Raw genomic sequence first — 20,199 nt, 5'->3', positions numbered from 1 at the left:
TCCAAAAACCGGACATGTCACAGCTGTGCCATACAAGAAAAGGAAGCTGGACACAACACCTCCTCCAGCTCCCGTAAAGAAGAAGGACTTCGCCACCTCACCCATTCGTCCTTCCTCTCCAATATTACCTCTCATCCCACCCCCCCTGCCCCCACCTCCTTCCCCTCTACTATCTCCTTCACATACACCACCTCCACAGGATGATGATGATGATTTAGTGGGAGGGGGAGACCCAGATGATCCTTTTACACTCCCGGACACGGCACCCTTAGCCGACTGGGCTTTCCCTTTACCTGACCTTCCTGATCCCACTACATACCCTTCCAAACCCTCCCCTCCTGATGGCCATTTAGGGTTTGGACAACTCATAAACAGGGCGGCACTGTTCCATGGCGTTACCATGAAAACGGATACACCTGAAGAGGACTTTCTCCTCGACACATTTGAGCAGTCGCAAAAATCTGTTCAGATCTTGCCCATGATTAAGGGAGTGATAAAGCACGCCACTGAGGTTTTTAAGGACCCTGTTAGAGCTAGGGTTCTTAACCCCCGAATAGAAAAAAAATATAGACCGGCCCCACAGGATCCCGTGTACATCAAAGCGCAGCTCCCTCTAGGCTCTTTAGTCGGGTCAAATGCAAGGAAGCGGGCTAACTCCCAAACAACAGGAGACACACCGCCCCCAGACAAAGAGTCTAAGCTCTTAGAGGCCTCGGGAAAAAGGGTTGCTGCACAAGCTGCTAACCACTGGCGTATTGCCAACACACAAGCCCTATTGGCTCGATATGATAGGGCTCATTATGACCAGCTAGAGGATCTTTTGCAACACCTGCCTGATCAGTACAAATCCCAGGCCAATGACCTCATTCAAGAGGGAAAGCTAATATCAAATGCCACAATCAAATGTGCACTAGACCCAGCGGACACCGTCCCTAGGGCAGTCAACACAAGCGTGTTACTTAGACGCCACGCATGGCTACGTATTTCCGGCTTTAAGCCGGTAAGTACAATCAACCATTCTTGCTCAACCCTTTAATCAGGAGCAACTATTTGGACCCGCAGTCGACACTGCACTAGAAAAGATGAAGAAAGATAATGAGAATGCCAAATCAATGGGAGCATTACAGTCTACACAACACCGAGGCTCCTTTCGACGCTCCTTTTACAGGGGAGCCTCCAAAAATGTGGGAACAGACACCTCTTCCACTTTCAAAACCTCCGGACAAACATCCCCTAACAGAGGATTTTTAGAGTAGGATACAGGGGAAACAATACCAAAGGCCGAGGACGGGGCAACACCAACACCCGCACCTCGCCAGCCACTAAACAGTGACTAGCCTCCACTCCCCCCAGACCATTCCACTCCGGTCGGGGGAAGACTCCAACAGTTCCTACCTGTCTGGGATTCCATCACAACAGACAAGTGGGTAAGACAAATTTTCCAGTTTGGCTACTGCCTCGAACTCACAAACACCCCCCCCAAACATACCACCCAAACATCGTCCAATGTCACCACACCATCTCACGCTCCTCAAACAGGAAATTCGGTCTTTGCTTCAAACACACGCAATAGAACCAGTTCCACTCCAACATCAGGGTGCAGGAGTATATTCTTTATACTTCCTCATTCCCAAAAAGGACGGGACTTTAAGACCCATACTCGACCTCAGGCTACTAAACCAATACATACAATCAGATCACTTCCATATGATCACTCTCCAACAAGTCCTCCCACTACTTCAACAGGGCGACTTCCTTGCCACATTGGACCTCAAGGAGCATACTTTCACATCCCTATGCATCCCGCTCACTGGAAATATCTACGATTTGTGGTAGACGGGCAACACTATCAGTTCACAGTTCTCCCATTCGGAGTGACAACCGCACCCAGGGTATTCACCAAATACTTAGCAGTTGTGGCAGCGCATCTCAGGAGACAACAAATCCATGTCTTCCCCTATCTCGACGATTGGCTCATAAAAGCCAATACTTTCGACAAATGCGTTCTCCACACTCCCCGCACTATTCAAACCCTACACGACTTGGGATTCACCATCCACTATCCCACATCTCAACTGCAACCCTCCCACATATATCAATATCTGGGAGCCACCATAAATACATCCAAGGCCATAGCTTATCCCAGCACAGCCAGGATAGCCAACATACAAAATCTCATCTCAAAATTTCAAATGCAACACTTTCTTCCAGCAAGAGTGTTTATGCAACTGTTAGGCATGATGGCGTCATGCATCTCCATCGTACCCCACGCACGACTTCAAATGCGCCCCTTGCAAGAATGTCTAGCACAACAGTGGAACCAGGCTCACGGACAACTTACCGATCTGGTGTTGGTGGACAGTCGCTCACTTCGTTCACTAAAATGGTGGAACACCATCAACCTGTCCAAAGGGCGGCCGTTCTTAGAGCCTCTTCCACAAGTAGTGCTGACCACCGACACATCTCTCACGGGGTGGGGAACCCACCTCCTTCAATACACCACTCAGGGCAGATGGACCACTCAACACAAACTGCTCCATATCAATCACCTCGAACTTCTAGCGGTGCTCCTAGCACTGAAATCCTTTCAAGTACATCTAAAGAACAAAGCTGTCCTCATCCGCACAGACAATATGACGACAATGTATTACATACAGAAACAGGGGGGGACACATTCTCTCCAACTGTCCCGACTTGCACAGCAAATCTGGAGATGGGCTATTCCCCAAAACATCTACCTGCTAGAGCAACACCTTCCAGGCGTTCACAACCAGGTTGCCGATCTCCTAAGTCGCCAGACACAGCAAATCCACGAATGGGAATTACACCCCAAAGTCCTATTCCCATTCTTCCAAAAATGGGGCCAACCAGACATAGATCTGTTCGCCACTCACAAAAACACAAAATGCCCAACCTTCGCCGCCAGGTTTCCACACCCACAGTCGAAGGGCAATGCAATATGGATGAACTGGTCAGGCAGATTAGCATACGCTTTTCCACCTCTCCCACTCATTCCATTTGTGGTACGCAAGCTGAAACAACAGTCGCTAAAACTAATCCTAGTAGCTCCCACTTGGGCACGTCAACCCTGGTTCACCACACTTCTAGAACTATCACTAGTTCCACATCAAAAATTGCGCCTCTCCCCGGCTCTATTAACCCAGAACCATGGAGAAATCAGACACCCAGATCCTCAGACACTGAACTTGGCAATCTGGCTCCTGAAGTCTTAGAGTTCGGTTACCTCAACCTCCCACCGGACTGTATGAATATCATATTTTAACTGTGTGAATTTGGCCCTTTGACTATCTCTGTGTGAGATTTGAATTTTGTCACCCAGCAGTTTACGGCCACTCACCGGGGTTCTTGTTACTAGGGCGCATCACGAGCCTTGTGTTACGGGCTGCTCCTCTGGAAGATTATTGGTACCACAGCGGCCATCTTGAAGGCGACGCGCGTTTTTCGCGGTCAGCGCTCTAGATGTTGCACGCTGAATTCCGGACCCATCCATGCCCTTTAAGTAGTAGGCCTGATAGGAAGCGCAGCGGACAAGCGCAGCGGGCGCGCCTAAGGCAAGCCCGTCTGCGCCCGTCAGCGCGCAGTCAGGGCCCAGGGCACGTCACTCTGCCCCACTTGTCTTAGTCCTTCTCCCCCATTACCTTTTCGGCAGAGCGGCTGAAATCCCTGCAACCCCCTCTGTGTCCAACTCATAAAGTCTGTCCCAATGTTCCCTCCAGAGACTTTTCCTGTGGTGATTGTGCGTTTCACTTCACGCCTGAGCTTGGACCGATTGGTTTGGCTGACGTCTCTTCAAGTTCTGGAACCATTAGCGCCTGTCTTATTAATGCGAGATCTGTGAAGAAGCACTGCGTTGATGTGCTCGATCTGGTTACGGACAATAAACTGGACATCTTGTTCGTGACAGAGACTTGGCTAGATGCCTTCTATAATCCCATAGTGGCCATGGCTACACCCGCGGGATTCAAAGTTTACCGGGTTGATCGTTGTTCTGGCAGAGGTGGAGGCCTGGCTATCTGGTATAGGGAAAACTGGACCTTTAGGAGCGAAATCTCTACTCTTTGGGGCGAATGTGAAGCCTTGAACTTTAGTCTCCAACTATCGGCCCAATTCACTCTGGGTTGCTCTCTGATCTATCGGCCCCCTGGCTCAGCTGGGAATTTCTTAGCGTCCTGTGGGGAGGCCTTAGCGGAGCGGGCCCTGAGGTTCTCGAAGTTTGTAGTCCTTGGGGATGTTAATATCCACCTTGATTGTAGCGAGGAGGCGGACTCCGTGGCATTTTTAGACTCCCTTCATCTTGTGGCCCTTCATCTCATACCTCTCCGGCAGAACACAGAGAGTACGCCTCCCTCCGTTCCGCTCCGAGGCCACCGAAGTCATCTGCGGCGTCCCGCAAGGATCGCCGCTCAGCCCCACTCTCTTCAACATCTACATGAAACCCCTCGCTGCCATCGCACGCCAACACAACCTCAACATCATTTCCTACGCCGATGACACCCAGCTAATTCTCTCCCTCTCCAGAGACCCCGGCACCGCCAAAGCCAGCCTGCACGAAGGGATGACAGACGTCGCTGAATGGATGAACATCAGCCGCCTGAAACTGAACACGGACAAGACAGAAGTCCTCATCCTGGGACCATCACCCTCCGCATGGGACGACTCCTGGTGGCCCCCGGCACTAGGCACCGCACCTGAACCGACGGACCACGCACGCAACTTGGGCGTCATACTGGCCTCCTCCCTATCGATGACCAGACAAGTCAACGCCGTCTCCTCAGCTTGCTTCCACAACCTCCGCATGCTCCGAAATATCTTCCGATGGATCCCGACCGAGACCAGGAAGACGGTCACCCACGCTCTCGTCACCAGCAGACTAGACTACGGTAACACCCTCTACGCCGGTACTACAGCCAAGCTTCAGAAAAGACTTCAGCGTATCCAGAACGCCTCCGCCCGACTCATCCTGGACGTCCCCCGACGCAGCCACATCTCGTGCCACCTGAGAGACCTGCACTGGCTCCCTGTCAATAAGAGGATCACGTTCAGACTCCTCACCCACGCACACAAGTCCCTCCACGACCTAGGCCCAGGGTACCTCAACAGCCGCCTCACCTTCTACACGCCCACCCGCCGGCTACGTTCCGCTAACCTCGCCCTCGCCGTCGTCCCTCGCATCCAGAGAGCCACCGCTGGAGGAAGGTCATTCTCCTACCTGGCAGCTAAGACTTGGAACTCCCTACCCGTCCACCTGCGGATGACCCAGGACCACCTGGCCTTCAGGAAACAGCTCAAGACCTGGCTGTTCGAGCAGTAGCAGTCCCCCTTCCCCAAGCGCCTTGAGACCCTTACGGGTGAGTAGTGCGCGATATAAGTTCCATGATTGATTGATTGATTGAATCTCTCCCAAAGGGTCATGTTCCCAACACATCGGGGTGGCCACACTCTGGACATAATTTGCACTAATTTTCCCACATTAGTTATGAAGCCGCGTCCAGTGGCGTGGTCAGATCACTTTCCCATCTTTTTCTCTTGGGCTTTGCAAAAATGATTGAGGCAGTCCAACTGAAAACGCCCGCCCATCTCCAGGAAGGTAGATCCTATTCAGCTCAGCCTTACGCTTGATGCCTCACGGCCTACTTTCAGGACAGGCTTGGAGGAGAATGTCACCCAATTTGCTGATTGGATTGCAGGTTCAGTTGCTTCGGTGTCGGCAGCAGGTCTGCCAAGGATGAGAAGAGATGCCCCTTCTAAGCCATGGTTCACTCCCATGCTGCGGAATCTGAAGCACATCTGCAAAGTTACGGAGAGGACCTGGCGTTCCGGTGGATATCCGCACCGTGATAAAGAGATTCTTAGATCTAAACAAAAACTTTACTATGGAGCGATAGGGAAGGCCAAGGGTCTGTATTACGCAGCCCGTATTGAACGCGCTAAGAACAACTCTAAAGAGATCTTTGCCATAGTGCAGAGTTTCCTAGCCCCTAGCGCCCAGGTGGCGGTAGCCCCTGCCTCGGAAGTCTGGTGTAATACCTTGGCATCTTTTTTTAGGGATAAAATAATCAGCATCCAGGAGACATTTCGGTCCTCTGTGAGGTCTGGCAGCCCTGAGCAGGCGCCTCTTCTGCCTAGGGCACCTTTGATCTCCAGCTTCTCTGATTTTTGTCCCATTGACTTGACAGGTTCTCTTAGTATTCTTAAGGCCCTCAAGTCTGGCTCGCCTAACGACCCGTGCGTGGCTAGACTACTCTCCGATGTGGCTGACACAACCAACTTAGAGGTGAATTTCCTGGTTAACCAATCATTACGGGAAGCGTATGTGCCTATGGCATGGAAACACGCTTTAATTCTGCCGCTACTTAAAAAGCCATCCCTTGATCCTTTGCTCCCAGAAAACTACCGTCCCATCTCGCTTTTGCCTAGTTTGGCCAAAGTATGCGAGAAGGCGGTCACGTTCCAACTGACTAACTTCGTGGAGGGAGCAGGTGTGCTTCACCCGGCGCAATCTGGATTCAGTTGGGAGAGCAGCATTGATATTGCTAGATCTCTCGGCGGCGTTCGACACGGTGCCCCATGCCATGCTCCTTGACCGCCTCCTGGATATACGAGTATCTGGGAGGGCGCTGCTTTGGATCAGCTCCTTTTTGGAGGGAAGGATGCAGCAGGTCTGGCTCCCTCCATGTGCCTCGGTCCCATTGAGGGTTACCACGGGGGTACCACAGGGGTCGTCACTTAGCCCTCTGCTATTTAACATCTGTGACTCCGCTGATTTTTCTGGCGGAGTCACTGGGGGCTAAAGTGATGGCCTATGCTGATGACACCCAGCTGCTGTTCACTTGGAATAAGGAAGACGACTCGGTGGCTAGACCTCATCAGTGTCTGTCCTCGGTCTTTCAGTGGTTGGCTAATGCACAGCTGAAATGTAACGAGGCAAAGTCGAAGGTCCTGCTGTTTGGTTCCTTTTCTCCTGAGTTCAGAGCAAGACTCTGGCCCTCGGGCTTTCCATGTCCCCCCGAGATTAATGGGGCCGTCAAAAATCTCGGCGTCTGGTTTGACGAGAACTTGAACTTTGCATCGCATGTAAAAAAACTGTCCTGCACATGCTTTGGGCTGATGAAGAGTTTGAAGAAGTTTCTCCCCTTGCTGCAATATAAGGCCAGAGAGACGGTGGTGCCCGCACTGGTTCTCTCCCTCCTGGATTACGCGAACGCCCTCCTGGCGGGCAGCCCGGGCTACTTTGTAAAGAAATTGCAAGTGGTCCAAAATTCGGCCGCCAGACTTCTAGGGGGGCTGTCCTCCAGGCATAGTGTACGGGCGCAGCTTCGGTCACTTCATTGGCTTCCCGTTAAAAACACGACTGAAATTCAAAATGCTGTCAATTGTGCAACAGGCCCTCTATGGATTAGGCCCCTCTTATTTGCAGGACAGATTCACCTTCTACATTCCTAGGAGACAGCTGAGGTCGTCCTCACTGCTGCTGATGCAGGGGCCCAAATTTAAGCGTCAACGGCTGGGGGGCAACTCTTTTGCCAGTAGAGCCTGCCTTGCCTGGAATTCGCTTCCCCTGACTGAGGGCCATTTCTGATCCTCGTCTGTTCAGGAAGTCTTTGAAGACTCTGTTGTTTTAATGGACATCTGTGTTTTTGGGCCGCCTTTCTGTTGCTAGCGCCGGGACACTTCCGAGTAGCTGTGCGCTGAATAAATTAAAATAACATAACAACATAACATAAAAGAAGCTAGAAGACCTACCACTAGGGCGTGTTATGCAGCAAAATGGAAAGGATTTGCCATTTACTGCGCTAACAATGACATACATCCACTAGATGCTTCCATCCAAAACATTATTTGCTATTTATTACACTTGCAAAGATGCAATTTAGCGTATTCCTCCATACGTCTACACCTAGCGGCCTTAGCAGCCTACTTGCAAAATAGACAACACCTGTCCCTCTTTAAGGTACCAGCCATCAAAGCATTTATGGAAGGTCTTAAGAGGATTATCCCTCCAAGATTACCTCCTTCCCCAGTGTGGAATCTCAATATTGTTCTCACGAGGCTCATGAGTCCTCCATTTGAACCTATGCATAAATGCGAACTGCAGTTCCTAACATGGAAAGTGGCTTTCCTTCTCGCAATCACATCCCTACGGAGAGTAAGTGAGATACAAGCCTTAACTCTTGAAGAACCATTCTTACAACTACATCGTAACAAAGTGGTTCTTAGGACAACCCCGAAATTCCTCCCTAAAGTCATTTCCCCTTTCCATCTTAACCAATCAGTCGAGCTACCAGTCTTCTTCCCTAATCCAGACTCAGTAGCTGAGAGAGCCCTTCATACCTTAGATGTTAAAAGAGCCGTGCTTTATTACATCGACAGAAGCAAACCTTTTCGCCAAACCAAACAGCTGTTTGTTGCTTTCACTCCACTCCATAAAGGCAACCCCATTTCCAAATCAGGTATAGCCAGGTGGATAGTTAAATGTATCCAAATATGTTACCAAAAAGCTAAACGCACTCTTACAGTTCCCCCTAGAGCGCACTCCACGCGTAAAATAGGGGCTTCCATGGCATTCTTAGGGAACATTCCCTTAGAAGATATTTGCAAAGCAGCCACATGGTCTACCACACACACCTTCACTAAACATTACTGTGTTGATGTGCAATCCAAACAACAAGCTTCAGTAGGCCAAGCTGTCCTAAAAACTCTATTCCAAACTGCTGCAACGGATACAGGTGACCACCGCTAGGGGAGACACTGCTATATAGTCTATCCTAAGTGGCAGACGAATGCTTATGTTATGTTTTATCAACAGGCTGTTGCCCTTGACGAAGGGACTCTAAGTCCCGAACTGCATTGGGCGGAAGGCAAAGAAACATCACAACTGAATGAATTGATTGTGTAGCAACTGTTATGTAGTAATCATCTACAGTACGAACATTCCATATGATTGTGATGAAAACGTTGCATTAAATGGTGAAAAGCAAAATAAATACTCTAGATTTACAATTGCAGAAATAAGATTTATCCACGAACCATTGAAGTAGAACACTACCGTTGTGCATGCTTGAGTCCTGGTTCTTACACCTGGCCACTCTTTTGATTTCCTACACATGCAAGGCAAGCATATGGCAAGCATAGCACACAAAAGAAGTGAATTTGATAGATCAAAAAATTAAAAACGTTTTTGAAAACTTGGTGTGCAAAATCGGTAGTGTGTGTCTCTAAAGGTACAGGGCCTGTATTGGTGACACCAAGTGCTGCAGCCCTTAGAGGCCTTCCCTGGCCACAGTGCCCTTGGTACCTGGGGCTGACCTGTATCCATAGTGTGCCAATTGGTTTCTGTTTTTAGTGCAGTTTTAGGGAAAGAACATAGGCCCTGTTTGGCAGGAGCCCAGGGCACACTCAGTCAAAGTACATCAGCAGTTTAGCAAAAAAATGGGGGCACCCATGCAAAAAGAGGGCACTTTCTTACTGCCACGCATCCTCCTTACCGACGCCGAAGAAAATGGAATGGATGCATTACAAGAGATGCCCTCCGTGCCACGCACAGTACCCCTGGACCGACCTCCATGCCATCTGTAATCTATCTCACTCTCCTGAGCATGACAAAACCTGCAGCATCTCTTGCTTGACATTCAAGAGCAAAAAAAGAATTTGCTGAGTCACCTGACCTTCCGGCCCACCAACCTGTCCCTTTTGGACCTGCCTCCTTGGTACCAGAGGAAGTAGTTGTTCAACGGAGGAAGAGGCACCTGAAAGCATCCCATCCAACTCCCTTGACCCCAGACCTCATCTGAAGACCATGCCAAAATTTGGGAGTACGGTCGGGTGACACTCAAATCTCTATTAAAACACATCATCGGCTGCATGTTGAAGCCGGGCACCACTTCCCTGCATAGGCCACTGTTGCTCTTAGGTACGCTATCACCTTCTGCCTGTGGTCTGCACTGAAGCGAGGTGACCGAGCTGAAACAGGATCCAGTCAAGAGCCTCATTTCACAGTGGTCCAAGTCTGATACCAAATGTCTGTACCGAAGTCTAGAACCAGACACCTGTGTCAAGGCCAAAACCCAGCCTATTTAAGGAGATGCCTATCCTCGAAAGCTCCAACAAGAGCTGGGCGTAAGTAAGCGATGCATTTTCAGCCACCCATGCACAAGCAAGATCTCTGTTTCTGGAAACTTTGCCTAAAAAGCCTACACTCTGCCATCCCCGCCCACCAAAAGGCCTATGGATAAGGCTGTTCGTCCCACTCCAACTCTATCTCCTCATCCACCACCACCTGCATCTCCACCACCTCCTTCCTCACGTCCTGCGACTTCCCAACAGGTTGCTGAAGTCATACTCTGATACAGGTAGACAGGTAGCTCTAACCCCCTACTCTCCAGTAGATGACTTTAGCACCCCACTGATGATTTTTGGGAGGACTATCATGTGGATCCTCGTGTAGACCCTAACCTTGACAATATCCCTTTTAGTACTTCCCCTCCTGATGAAACCATTGCATATCATATCTTTATCCAACGTGGAGCTGCGTACACAAGGTTGTAAGTCTCCCCAATGAATAATGATTTTCTGGTGGTGGCGCTTTCCAGAACAGAGCACGCCCTCCAATATTTGCTTTTTTTCAAGAAGTTAGTAAAATCTTCCCCTGATATTTTTCATGAGTCTGTAAAATCCTGGGAGATAACACTCAGGATTGAAAAGAAGTTCAAGCTGACACCCTCAGATCGACTTTGTATCTGGGGCGCTGTGCCATTGGATTCCCTGGTTGTTTCCACTGCCCACAAGATAGCTGCAGGCCAGAGCTCTCCTCCTGACAAGGAGAATCAACATATTGATGATGCTGACAAAAAGGTAGTAGTTGGTGCTGCCACACATGGGTGCATCGGCAATTCAGTAGGCCTCATGTCTTATTATGACAGGTCACGGTGGGAAGAGATGCAGGCCCTACTCCAACATCTGCCTGGCTACTACTGCAAAAGGGGGGGAGGGGGGAATCATTGAGGAAGAGAAATGCATTTCCTGTGCCACCATTAGGTATACCCTGGATTCACCTGTTACAGCTGCAAGGGAAGTGAATACCTTTATCATCCTCTGGTGCCCCTCCTGGCAGTGTCTCTGGCTTCAAGCCAGAGGTCCAACAAGTACTTATCAACTTATCCTTCGACTGGGAAGACTTATTTGGCTTGCAGCTTGATGTGATGTTGGAAAAAATAAGACACAAAACCGCTAAGGCCATAGTTCCCTTAAATTTCCTTCCGCCAGGGGCTTCTTTCGGAGAGAACAGACAAGCGGTGGGTTCAAGGCCACTTCCTCAGAGCTAACCCAGTCCTATTGACTGCAGCATCAGGCTTACCACCAACAGCACGGTAGAGGTTACGCAAGGGACACTTTCAGTGTTGGCAGCTCCACGGGTCGGGGCAAAAGCACTCCTTCCAAGATGGCCTTTATCTTTAAAAACTGACTTCCCCACATTCCCCCCAATCACACTACCCATTTGGGGAGAAACTCCTGGTACTCTTCCAAGCTGGGAGATCACCACAGACCAGTGCGTTCTATCCATCATCGAGCAACGCTACTGCTGCAAGCTCATTTCAGCCCTACCAAACATCCCACCCCACGCACATCCTCGGCCTAAAACACTTTGCCCTACTGCAAGAGGAGGTTCAGGTGCTTTGTCTGAAAAGCACATTTTTTTAGTCTGTACTTTCTCCGCCCCAAAAAGGATGGCACCCTTAGGCCAATCCTCAATCTCAGTCCTCTCAAAAGATTCATCCTGTCGGAACAAATCTACATGGTCACCCATCAGGATATCATATCCCTACCGCAGGAAAGCAAATTCATTTCCACACTACATGGTTTTGCTCAGGATTCGATACAGTCCTTCCTGTTTGCAATCGGTTCATCCTCCCCCGCCCCCCCCCCCCCCTCCTTTTTGTTCCTCCAAATTCAATCTCAGTGGTGGAGTAGCTCAGAGTACCTTATTATCCCCATCCTATTCAATCTCTATATTTGTCAGTTGGTAAGCTCCCTACAATGGCTTAATGTAAAATATGCAACTATGCTGATGACATGCAGGTAGTGTTCAACATAGAGGATACTCCAGAACACCATGTTCTTTATCCAGGACTGGATGACCTGTCATCAAGTAAAACTGAACTATACAAAACCGAGGTGCTGATGGTCAAAAACACATTGCATTGCTGGAGTCCCTCCTTTTGGCCTCAGGACTTAGGCTCCCCTCCTAGTCCAAAAAAAGTCAGTCAAGCGTCTTGCCATACTTGCTGATGAATACCTCTCAGTGAACCCTCAGATTGCAGCAGTGACCCCTTCCTGCTTCTTTCAGCTCCGCAAAATAAACAAAATCGGGAAGCTTTTCTTTGTTGAGTCCACCATCCAGATTGTACTCGCACTCGTGAATGTCCTGTATTGACTATGCCAATGCTCTTTATCTAGGTCTGCCGAAGGGTCTGAGCCAAAGACTGCAGCTTGTTCAAAATCTAGCAGCCAGATTGGTCTACCAACAGAGTTACTGCCACAATAAACCCTTGTTACATAAACTCCACTTGCATCCATTTGTACAAAGAACCCTGTTTTAAACAGGGTGTACTATTTTTAAAATTCGCTAGAGCAATAGCCCCACCTTTGTGTCTTCCGGAATATGGAACTACATCCCTAGGCGTAATCTCAGATTAGCACATCTCAATCGCTTAGAGGTTCCCAAATTCAGTAGGAAAAGGCTGGGGAAAACCAGGCCTGCTGTGTTTGCTCCTGCCGTCTGGAACCCTCTCCCGGACAACATAAGAGCAACAACCTCTTAAGAGCAATACAGAACCCTGCTAAAAACATGGCTTTTCGTATAAGCCCACGATTAATCGCACCTCTGCTCTGCTGCTAGTGCTTTCGCACCATGAAACCTTTCGGTTAGCGAGCGCTTTAGAAGTGCCTTACAATAACATTACACCTGAAGGATGACTATTTTTACATCCCAATTCATCCGGCTCATCTGCACTACCTGTGTTTTATTGTAAGTGGCCAGCACTACTGATTCTAAGTGTTACCTTTCGAAGTCACCACAATCCCAAGGGCTTTCATGAAATATCTATCATTGGTAGCCACCCATCTCAAAAAGGAATGTACTCATGTGCTCCCCTTCCTAGGCTGATCAAGAGCGCAAGCAAATAAGACAGCCTAGCCCATTCCCAAGCCTCAGTCTCTGCTCTGTGCAGTTTGGGGCTTACAGTAAACGCCACCTAGTGCCACTTCAAGCCCAACGTTTCCTGGCCTCATTCCTAAAAGCAGTCTTGGGAAAAGTTTATCGGAGCGACCAAAGAGTGCAGTATACCAACAGCTTGTGCCGCTTTTCAGCCACTCCGTCCTCATTTCTTGAAGTAATGCGCCTACTGGGAATGATGGTCTCATGCATAGCCATAGTCCCTCACGCTAGACTCCTTATAAGTCTGCTCCAAGAATGCCTCTTGGCACAATGGCCACAAGCGAATGATAACTGGAAAGATCTAGTGTTAATAATTGCCAGCACCGATCACTCTCTGCAGTGGTGGAACAGCATCAACCTGTTGCGGGACAGGCTCTTTGCAGACCCAGTTCAACTGGTGACAATCACCACTTACGCATGATTGGTGAGTTGAGGGGTTGCGCACTGCAATGACACGACACTCCAGGGTCTTTGGCTACTTCATCATTGAGGTCTCCACATCAACCACTCACCAAGCCATCAAAGCCTCTCTCTAGGACATCCAGGGCAAGGTGATCCTTGTGCAGACCGACATTACCATCCTCTTTTACCTACAAACTGAAGGCTGTACAATGTCCTCAATTTTCAGCACTAATGCAACAAATTTGGCATTCTGTAACCAACCACCAGCTTGCCACCTAAAGGAATATCTCCTGGGGTTGGACAAAAACTTTTTAGACCTGCTCAACAGGACTAAGCAACAAGTCCAAAAGCAGGAACTCCACCTGCAAGTCCTACACCAGTGGGGGACCCCAGACCTTAACCTTTTCGCCACGTGTGAAAACGCAAAATGGTCAAACTCTGCCTCCAGGTTTCCACACCCCAAGACCATAGGCAATGGTCTGTTGATGAACTAGTCAGGGATTATTATGTTTATGGGATTTTTAAAGCGCATGGCTGCCCAGGGGCTTCCCAGCGCTGCCGAGAGGAAGCGGAGTGTGGAAGAACATTAAGGCAGAAGCCAGGCCTTAAGTTTTTTCTGAAACTTCCTTCATCTCTGGTCAGTCTCCGCTCCTTGGTCAATTAATTCTATATGCTTTTCCTCCTCTCCCACTTAAACTATACGTGGTGAGGAAACTGTTAGAATAATTCCCCTGCCTAATCATGGTGGCTACCATGTGAGAGAGACAGCCGTTGTTCTAATTCCTTCTAGAAATGTCCATCGCCCCACATGAGAACTCCCCAATAGGCTGGACCTTTTTACACAAAATCAAAGCAGAGTCAGATATCCGGAACTCAGGCAGCTCACTCTAGTGATCTGGCTTATGAGGTCCTAGAGTTTGGTTAATTTCACTTGACTTAATAGTGAATGGACATACCAAAGGAAGCCTGTAGACCTAGCTGCCATGCTGCTAAGTGGAAACAGTTTGTCCACTTCTGTATCCCGAGCCACATAAATCCTCTCACGCCTACAGTGCAAGACATAATTTGCTATCTTTTAAAATCGCTGTTAAGGCTTTTATGGAGGGACTTAAACATGTCATCCCACCTAGAGTGCCACGTGCTTCGGATTCATGGGACCTTCTTTCGCTTTGCAGTTTCTCTCCTGGAAGGTCTCCTTTTTTTATCACTTAGGCGTATTAGTAGGCAACAGGCTCTCACACTACAGGAACCTTTCTTCCAGGTCCTAATTACATTTTGGTTCTTAAGACCAACATAAAGTTCCTGCCTAAGGTGGTCACCCCATTCCTCTTTACCCAAACAATTGAGCTTCTGGTCTTATTTCCAGGACAGAACATTTTCCAGAGATAAACAATAACCAAAAAGACCACACCAGCAGAGCTCTTTAAAGGCTGTAATGAGTTTAAGCTACAACAACCTGAAAAGCATTTTCAATGATTAGAGTAAACAAACAATAGACCTTTTTGGCCATTCCGCTGCTCTTTCTATGTCCTGTGTTGGTATGGAGAAGAGTGGTACTTTCTGGCAGGAGTCATGGTGGTGGCCTATAGTTACTGAGATGGTTGTGACCTGAAAAAGTCTGCATTGTAACTATGGCTGATTTTATCCCTGCCACTGGCAGTTTTCCTTTGTTCCAAATGTTAAATATGTAATTCTGTCCTTATACTTATTCTTTTTTGATGTGTTTATTCATATTGCATCTGGTGAGGAAAGGTGACTTATCTTTCCCTTTGAGAATTGACAAAAGGTGATAATTTGGAGACTAACTTGCCTGAAATGCAATTGCAGTGTTATATTTGTATCTCTATGAAGCTGTGACCCTCCTAGATGCATTTATTCTTTTTGCTTCCTATTTACTCCGTCAAGGTTTCACAAATGGTGGATTTGGCCCTCACTATTGATCTATACGATTAAAATGAGCTTCTCTATAAGTTAAAACAATAAACACAATTTTGTCAATGTAACACATAGACTAGGAGAGAGCCTCTCTTAGTCTTTATTGAAAGACATAATATCCTGCAACCAAATGTTGTGACAAGAAAATTCGTCTTAATTCAGTTCACATTAAAGTTGTGCATATTGAACTGATCAAGATTTGTCCTCTTATTTTGTTACAGTGTGAGTTATCATCTGATATAAAGTGAATATGTATTCTAGTCTATGATCAGTGTTTAACATTAATAAAATTACACATTTGGAATCGTATTAATCATTAAAAATGTCTTTTTTTAATCATTTAGTAAAATTAAAACTGGATGCTGTTGAAAATGAGCATGAGCCTGAGAAAGGAGATGTGCCAGTTCACGTAAAAACGGATTCAGAAGTGATTGGTGCTCTGGAAAAAATACAGGAAGGTCAACAAAAGATGGCTCTCAATAAGGCAGAAACATCTGCCACTGCTGAAACCCATGATGCTAAGGAACTCAACAAACTAAATGAAAAAAGGAAAGACCATATGGAAATATATGAAACTAATGGGAATGAAGACACAGAACAAGGTGCTGTGCTTAATCATTTAGAAAATCTTTGTTTTCAGGTGTAATTGATTTCTAATACATTATGACTGACCTTACTGTTAATAAGCAAACTGTTTTCTTTATGGCTTACATTTACAGTTCCAAATATGTCAGTTTATTACTGTCTCAGAGTCCAAAATTGAGTTAATCAGCTGTGTAGAAGAATTTAATTGAGAAAATCCCCCCCCCACCCCCCAAAAAAAAAGGGGTGAAAATCCCGATTGACTGCAATAGTAGCCAATCAATAGCAATCAATAATTAGTGCTTGATAGCCCTTCATGAGGCTGGTTGTCTTTGCAATGTTCTTATTTTTGGTAGTATTTCCTGTTTGAGTGCAGAGCACCCATTCAGCAGTAGTTTTGTTAAAGTATAAAGATAATACAATTGCAGGTAAAGTTATTGCTAAATGCTATAGTTGTAGCGGGAAATGAAAGCTTTCCTAGCTATCGAAACAGAAAGTAATTGTTACTATTAAGGACTCTGAGGTAAGGATTATGCTCCGCTTTCTTCAAAATGGATTATTCCAGCAGGCATCTTTTAGAACGTTAACAAACTTAATTTCCTGTATTTACTTGGAAAGACCACAAAAGATTACTCCATCCAGTCAGTATGAAGGGACCCCTTCATTGTCCCTTGTTGACTCTCCTGCCTCCTTTTTCTTCATATAGCAGTAGCCATTAGCAGTAACCTTCCTATTCGGATGGTTCATTTCCTGTGGAAAAACAGTCAAGAGAAAGGAACAAATAAGGATTCTGCATAGTGCAATGAAAACATCATCATTGATTTGAAATATATATTGCAACTTTCAACAACACAATGCCTACGTAATTCGACATCTCCTTCCTCGATATTGCCTAGGATTCCCTCTGTCTAGTGGGTCGAATGGTCATCAGACATCTCTTTGGCTAATCTTTGCCCGTGTCCTTTATAGAATTGAAACTTTTCTTCACAATAATTAGGAATTTTTTCATGCTATATCAGAATCGGCGGCAAGGATTATGCCTGTTTAAAGCTTGTTAACTACTAGCCACATTTGAGATTGGTTTAAAATAAAAATGGTTCAGAAGTCGAATCCGAAGACCAGTGTGCTGCACGGAGAATATCTTTCAGGCGTGCGGCGAGAGAAAATGCCTTATGTGCCACATCCCCAATCGCTGAGGGCACATCAAAAATCTTAGTGTCTATTCCAGCCTCCTACATGATCAATCTCACCCTCCGAACACTCATGTGAGGGGACACTGCCTTGTGAGGCTTACGAATAGCAGTAAGTAGTTGCCTTTCTCCTGAAGGGCAGATCTTCTCAATTGCGCTTGTTTTTATGCTTTTCACAGCACATAGCTTGGGCACAACCTGAAAGGAAGGGTACAACACAATTTGAGAACTATGCTTTCTCTAGATATGTGGAATGTAACTCTATGCGGGTTGAATACTCTCCCTATTTTTGTGCCCTGGCTTCCAAGACACTGCTACAGGACACAAGGTACAATAGCAAAGCAAGTTTTGCTGACGGTTCCTTTCTGGAAAAATGTATTTGTTGCATGTGTTGGCCATAAGTACATATGCTTAGCATACTCTTGCCATCTAGTGCTGGGCTCGGACGTTTGCAACTTGTTTTTCGTCGAAGAAGTTCTTCGAGTCACGATGTATACTGACTCATCCTGTAGTCTGTCTTGCACTTGATCATCGCCTCCTTTGTTAGATTTTTTTTTCCGCTGTCTGGTTCGGACGTCTATCTCTGAGCATCATGACCGAAGCGCTATTCCTGCCACAAGGCCGTTCCAGTGCACGGTTTTCATCACCCTTCGATGGAAACCTCGACAACGGCTGTAGCTATTGGTGTTCCTTCTACTTTTTCGATCCACCCACCTGGGCTCGGGCTCGGTTCAACTTTGTTTTTATTTCCAGACTCCACCTTCCTTTATTCAACAATTACAAGAGATGTAAAAGACGCCTTAAAGTTTCTGTCCTAAGTGCCATGCCAAGTATTCAAGGCAGGACCAGCACTCTGTCCCCAGATCACAATGCGGTTTATTGTGAGGCATGCCTGGCCTTTTGTGCCAAGAAAATGCTTCAGCAGAGGGAGTGAACGTCTTTGTGCCCACTCCTCCATGCAGACACAACTTGTCGACGATGTGCTTGATAATTTCGGGGAGCAGCCGGTAGAGCTGGAAGAGGAGACCGATGACGCCGAGGCACAGGTAGTGCTTGTGCACATCCCACACTGCTGGCTAGCAGTGGTGAAGGTTCTGACTCAGACCTTGATTCCTCCCCATCACAAGGGCATGTGAGTACGCTGGCAAAAGCCTCCCAGACCCCTACAACACTTCTAAGGTGGCTCATGAAACACCACTGCCCTCAGGCCGTGGTGCTATGGTGGTGTCCGAAAACAGGCTAAGGAGCAAACTCATGCCCATCTGCCTCCAAAGTATTCAGCAAGCGTTGAAAAGTCAAAGACTTTGAAGCTTGCTTCGGTTCCGAATAAAACATATTAGGTGCCCTCGAAGCACCATAAGGCATTGGAGCTGAAACTGCCATTGTTGGACCTGAAAACACTTTCGGTGCCAAAAACTATCAGCTGCCGAAACCATCAGTCGAAAATTCTGTTGGTGCCAAAACTGCAATCGGTGTCAAAACTGCCAAAGACCGTGCCAGAGCCCAAATATTGGCCCGTTCAGCCAATTCTTGAAGATCTTCTAGACAAACTGGATAAAGGGCAAAAGACTTCATTCATTCATTCATTCAATAGTGGCTAAATCACTTAACATAACAGACACACTTCCAAAGAGGAAGAAGACATTCAATGAAGAAATCATGGTGCTAGATGCACCTAAGGATCCCAGGATGAAAAGCAAAATAGTGACTCCAGCCCTATTCTTTTTTCACTGACTCCAACTGCTCCACCAGCTTCTATCCCTAAATCGCCTCTGCTTCCTATATTGCCACCACCTGCAACATCACCAGCTCATACACATTCACCTAAGCATCTTCCTTCGGAACAGCCACACACATCACCCACACCATCTTCAATGGATGACATTAATACAGGAGAGGATATAGCACTGTACGAAAGTGCCCCTATTTGCATGGTTACCCCATAACTTTTTTTCAGATACATGATGCCAACTTGACTATGTGCACCCGGGGTCCCTGCCAATCAGGTTCCCAGGGCCTGTGTTCTTTTCCCAAAACTGTACCTTTGTTTCCACAATTGGCACACCTCTAGGTCACATGTAATTCCCTTGTAATAGGTACCCCTGGTGCCAAGGGCCTTGTGACCAGAGAGGGCCTATGAGGGCTGCAGTATGTATTATGCCACCCTCAGAGACCCCTCACCTTAACACCCACCCACTGCCATTGCAGGCTGCGTGTTTTGGTGCAGACCAAACTGAAGAGTCGACATGGCACACATCCCTGTGTGCCATGCCCACCAACACTGCCTGTGGCATGGATTAGTCACCCCTCTAGCAGGCCTCACAGCCCTAAGGCAGGGTGCACCATACCACAGGTGAGGGAATAGCTGTATGAGCAATATGCCCCTACAGTGTTTGTGCCATTCACAGACATTGTAGGTGCACCATTTTGAGTACATGGGCTGGGAGTTTGTCATCACAAACTCCACAGCTCCATGATGGCTTTACTGAAACCTGAGAAGCTTGGTATCCACATTTTCAATATAATAAACTCCACCAGACAGATTTTTGACCCATGAGGTGAGAGCCTTTGTGCTCTCTGAGGTCAGACACAGAGCCTACTCTGAGTGGAGATGCTCACGCCTCCCCCCCCAGCAGAAACAGCAACACTTGGTTGTGAGTCTGAAAGGCTCTCACTTTGTGTTGTGCCGATTTGGGCAGCTCCAACTAGTGGAGATGCCCTCCCCCTGTCCTAACCCCACTTTTTGGCAGCAAGACAGGCTGGATTATTAGTAAGCAGAGTAGGAGTGTCCACCTCAACCTGGCACACCCCAGGGTCGCCAGGAGCTGAGATGAACACCTCTCTTGAAAATTGTCA

The 20,199-nt window shown here is 47.5% G+C and overlaps 1 protein-coding gene across 5 annotated transcripts in view; it reads left to right on the top strand.

The window, feature by feature from the left end:
* BPTF (bromodomain PHD finger transcription factor) overlaps nt 1-20,199 on the top strand; it is a 1,440,172-nt gene that overhangs the window by 358,505 nt on the left and 1,061,468 nt on the right. For all 5 annotated transcript variants that reach the window (XM_085617259.1, XM_085617261.1, XM_085617262.1 and 2 more), the window contains exon 12: nt 15,916-16,173. In XM_085617259.1, coding sequence (XP_085473385.1) covers nt 15,916-16,173 — 258 coding nt within the window. The remainder of the gene's footprint in view (nt 1-15,915; nt 16,174-20,199) is intronic.

The sequence above is a fragment of the Triturus cristatus genome, chromosome 7, assembly GCF_964204655.1.
Source record: "Triturus cristatus chromosome 7, aTriCri1.1, whole genome shotgun sequence".
Taxonomy (NCBI): Eukaryota; Metazoa; Chordata; class Amphibia; order Caudata; family Salamandridae; genus Triturus; species Triturus cristatus.
The sequence above is the reverse complement of the archived record's forward strand: the minus strand, read 5'-3'. Positions and strand labels throughout refer to the sequence as shown.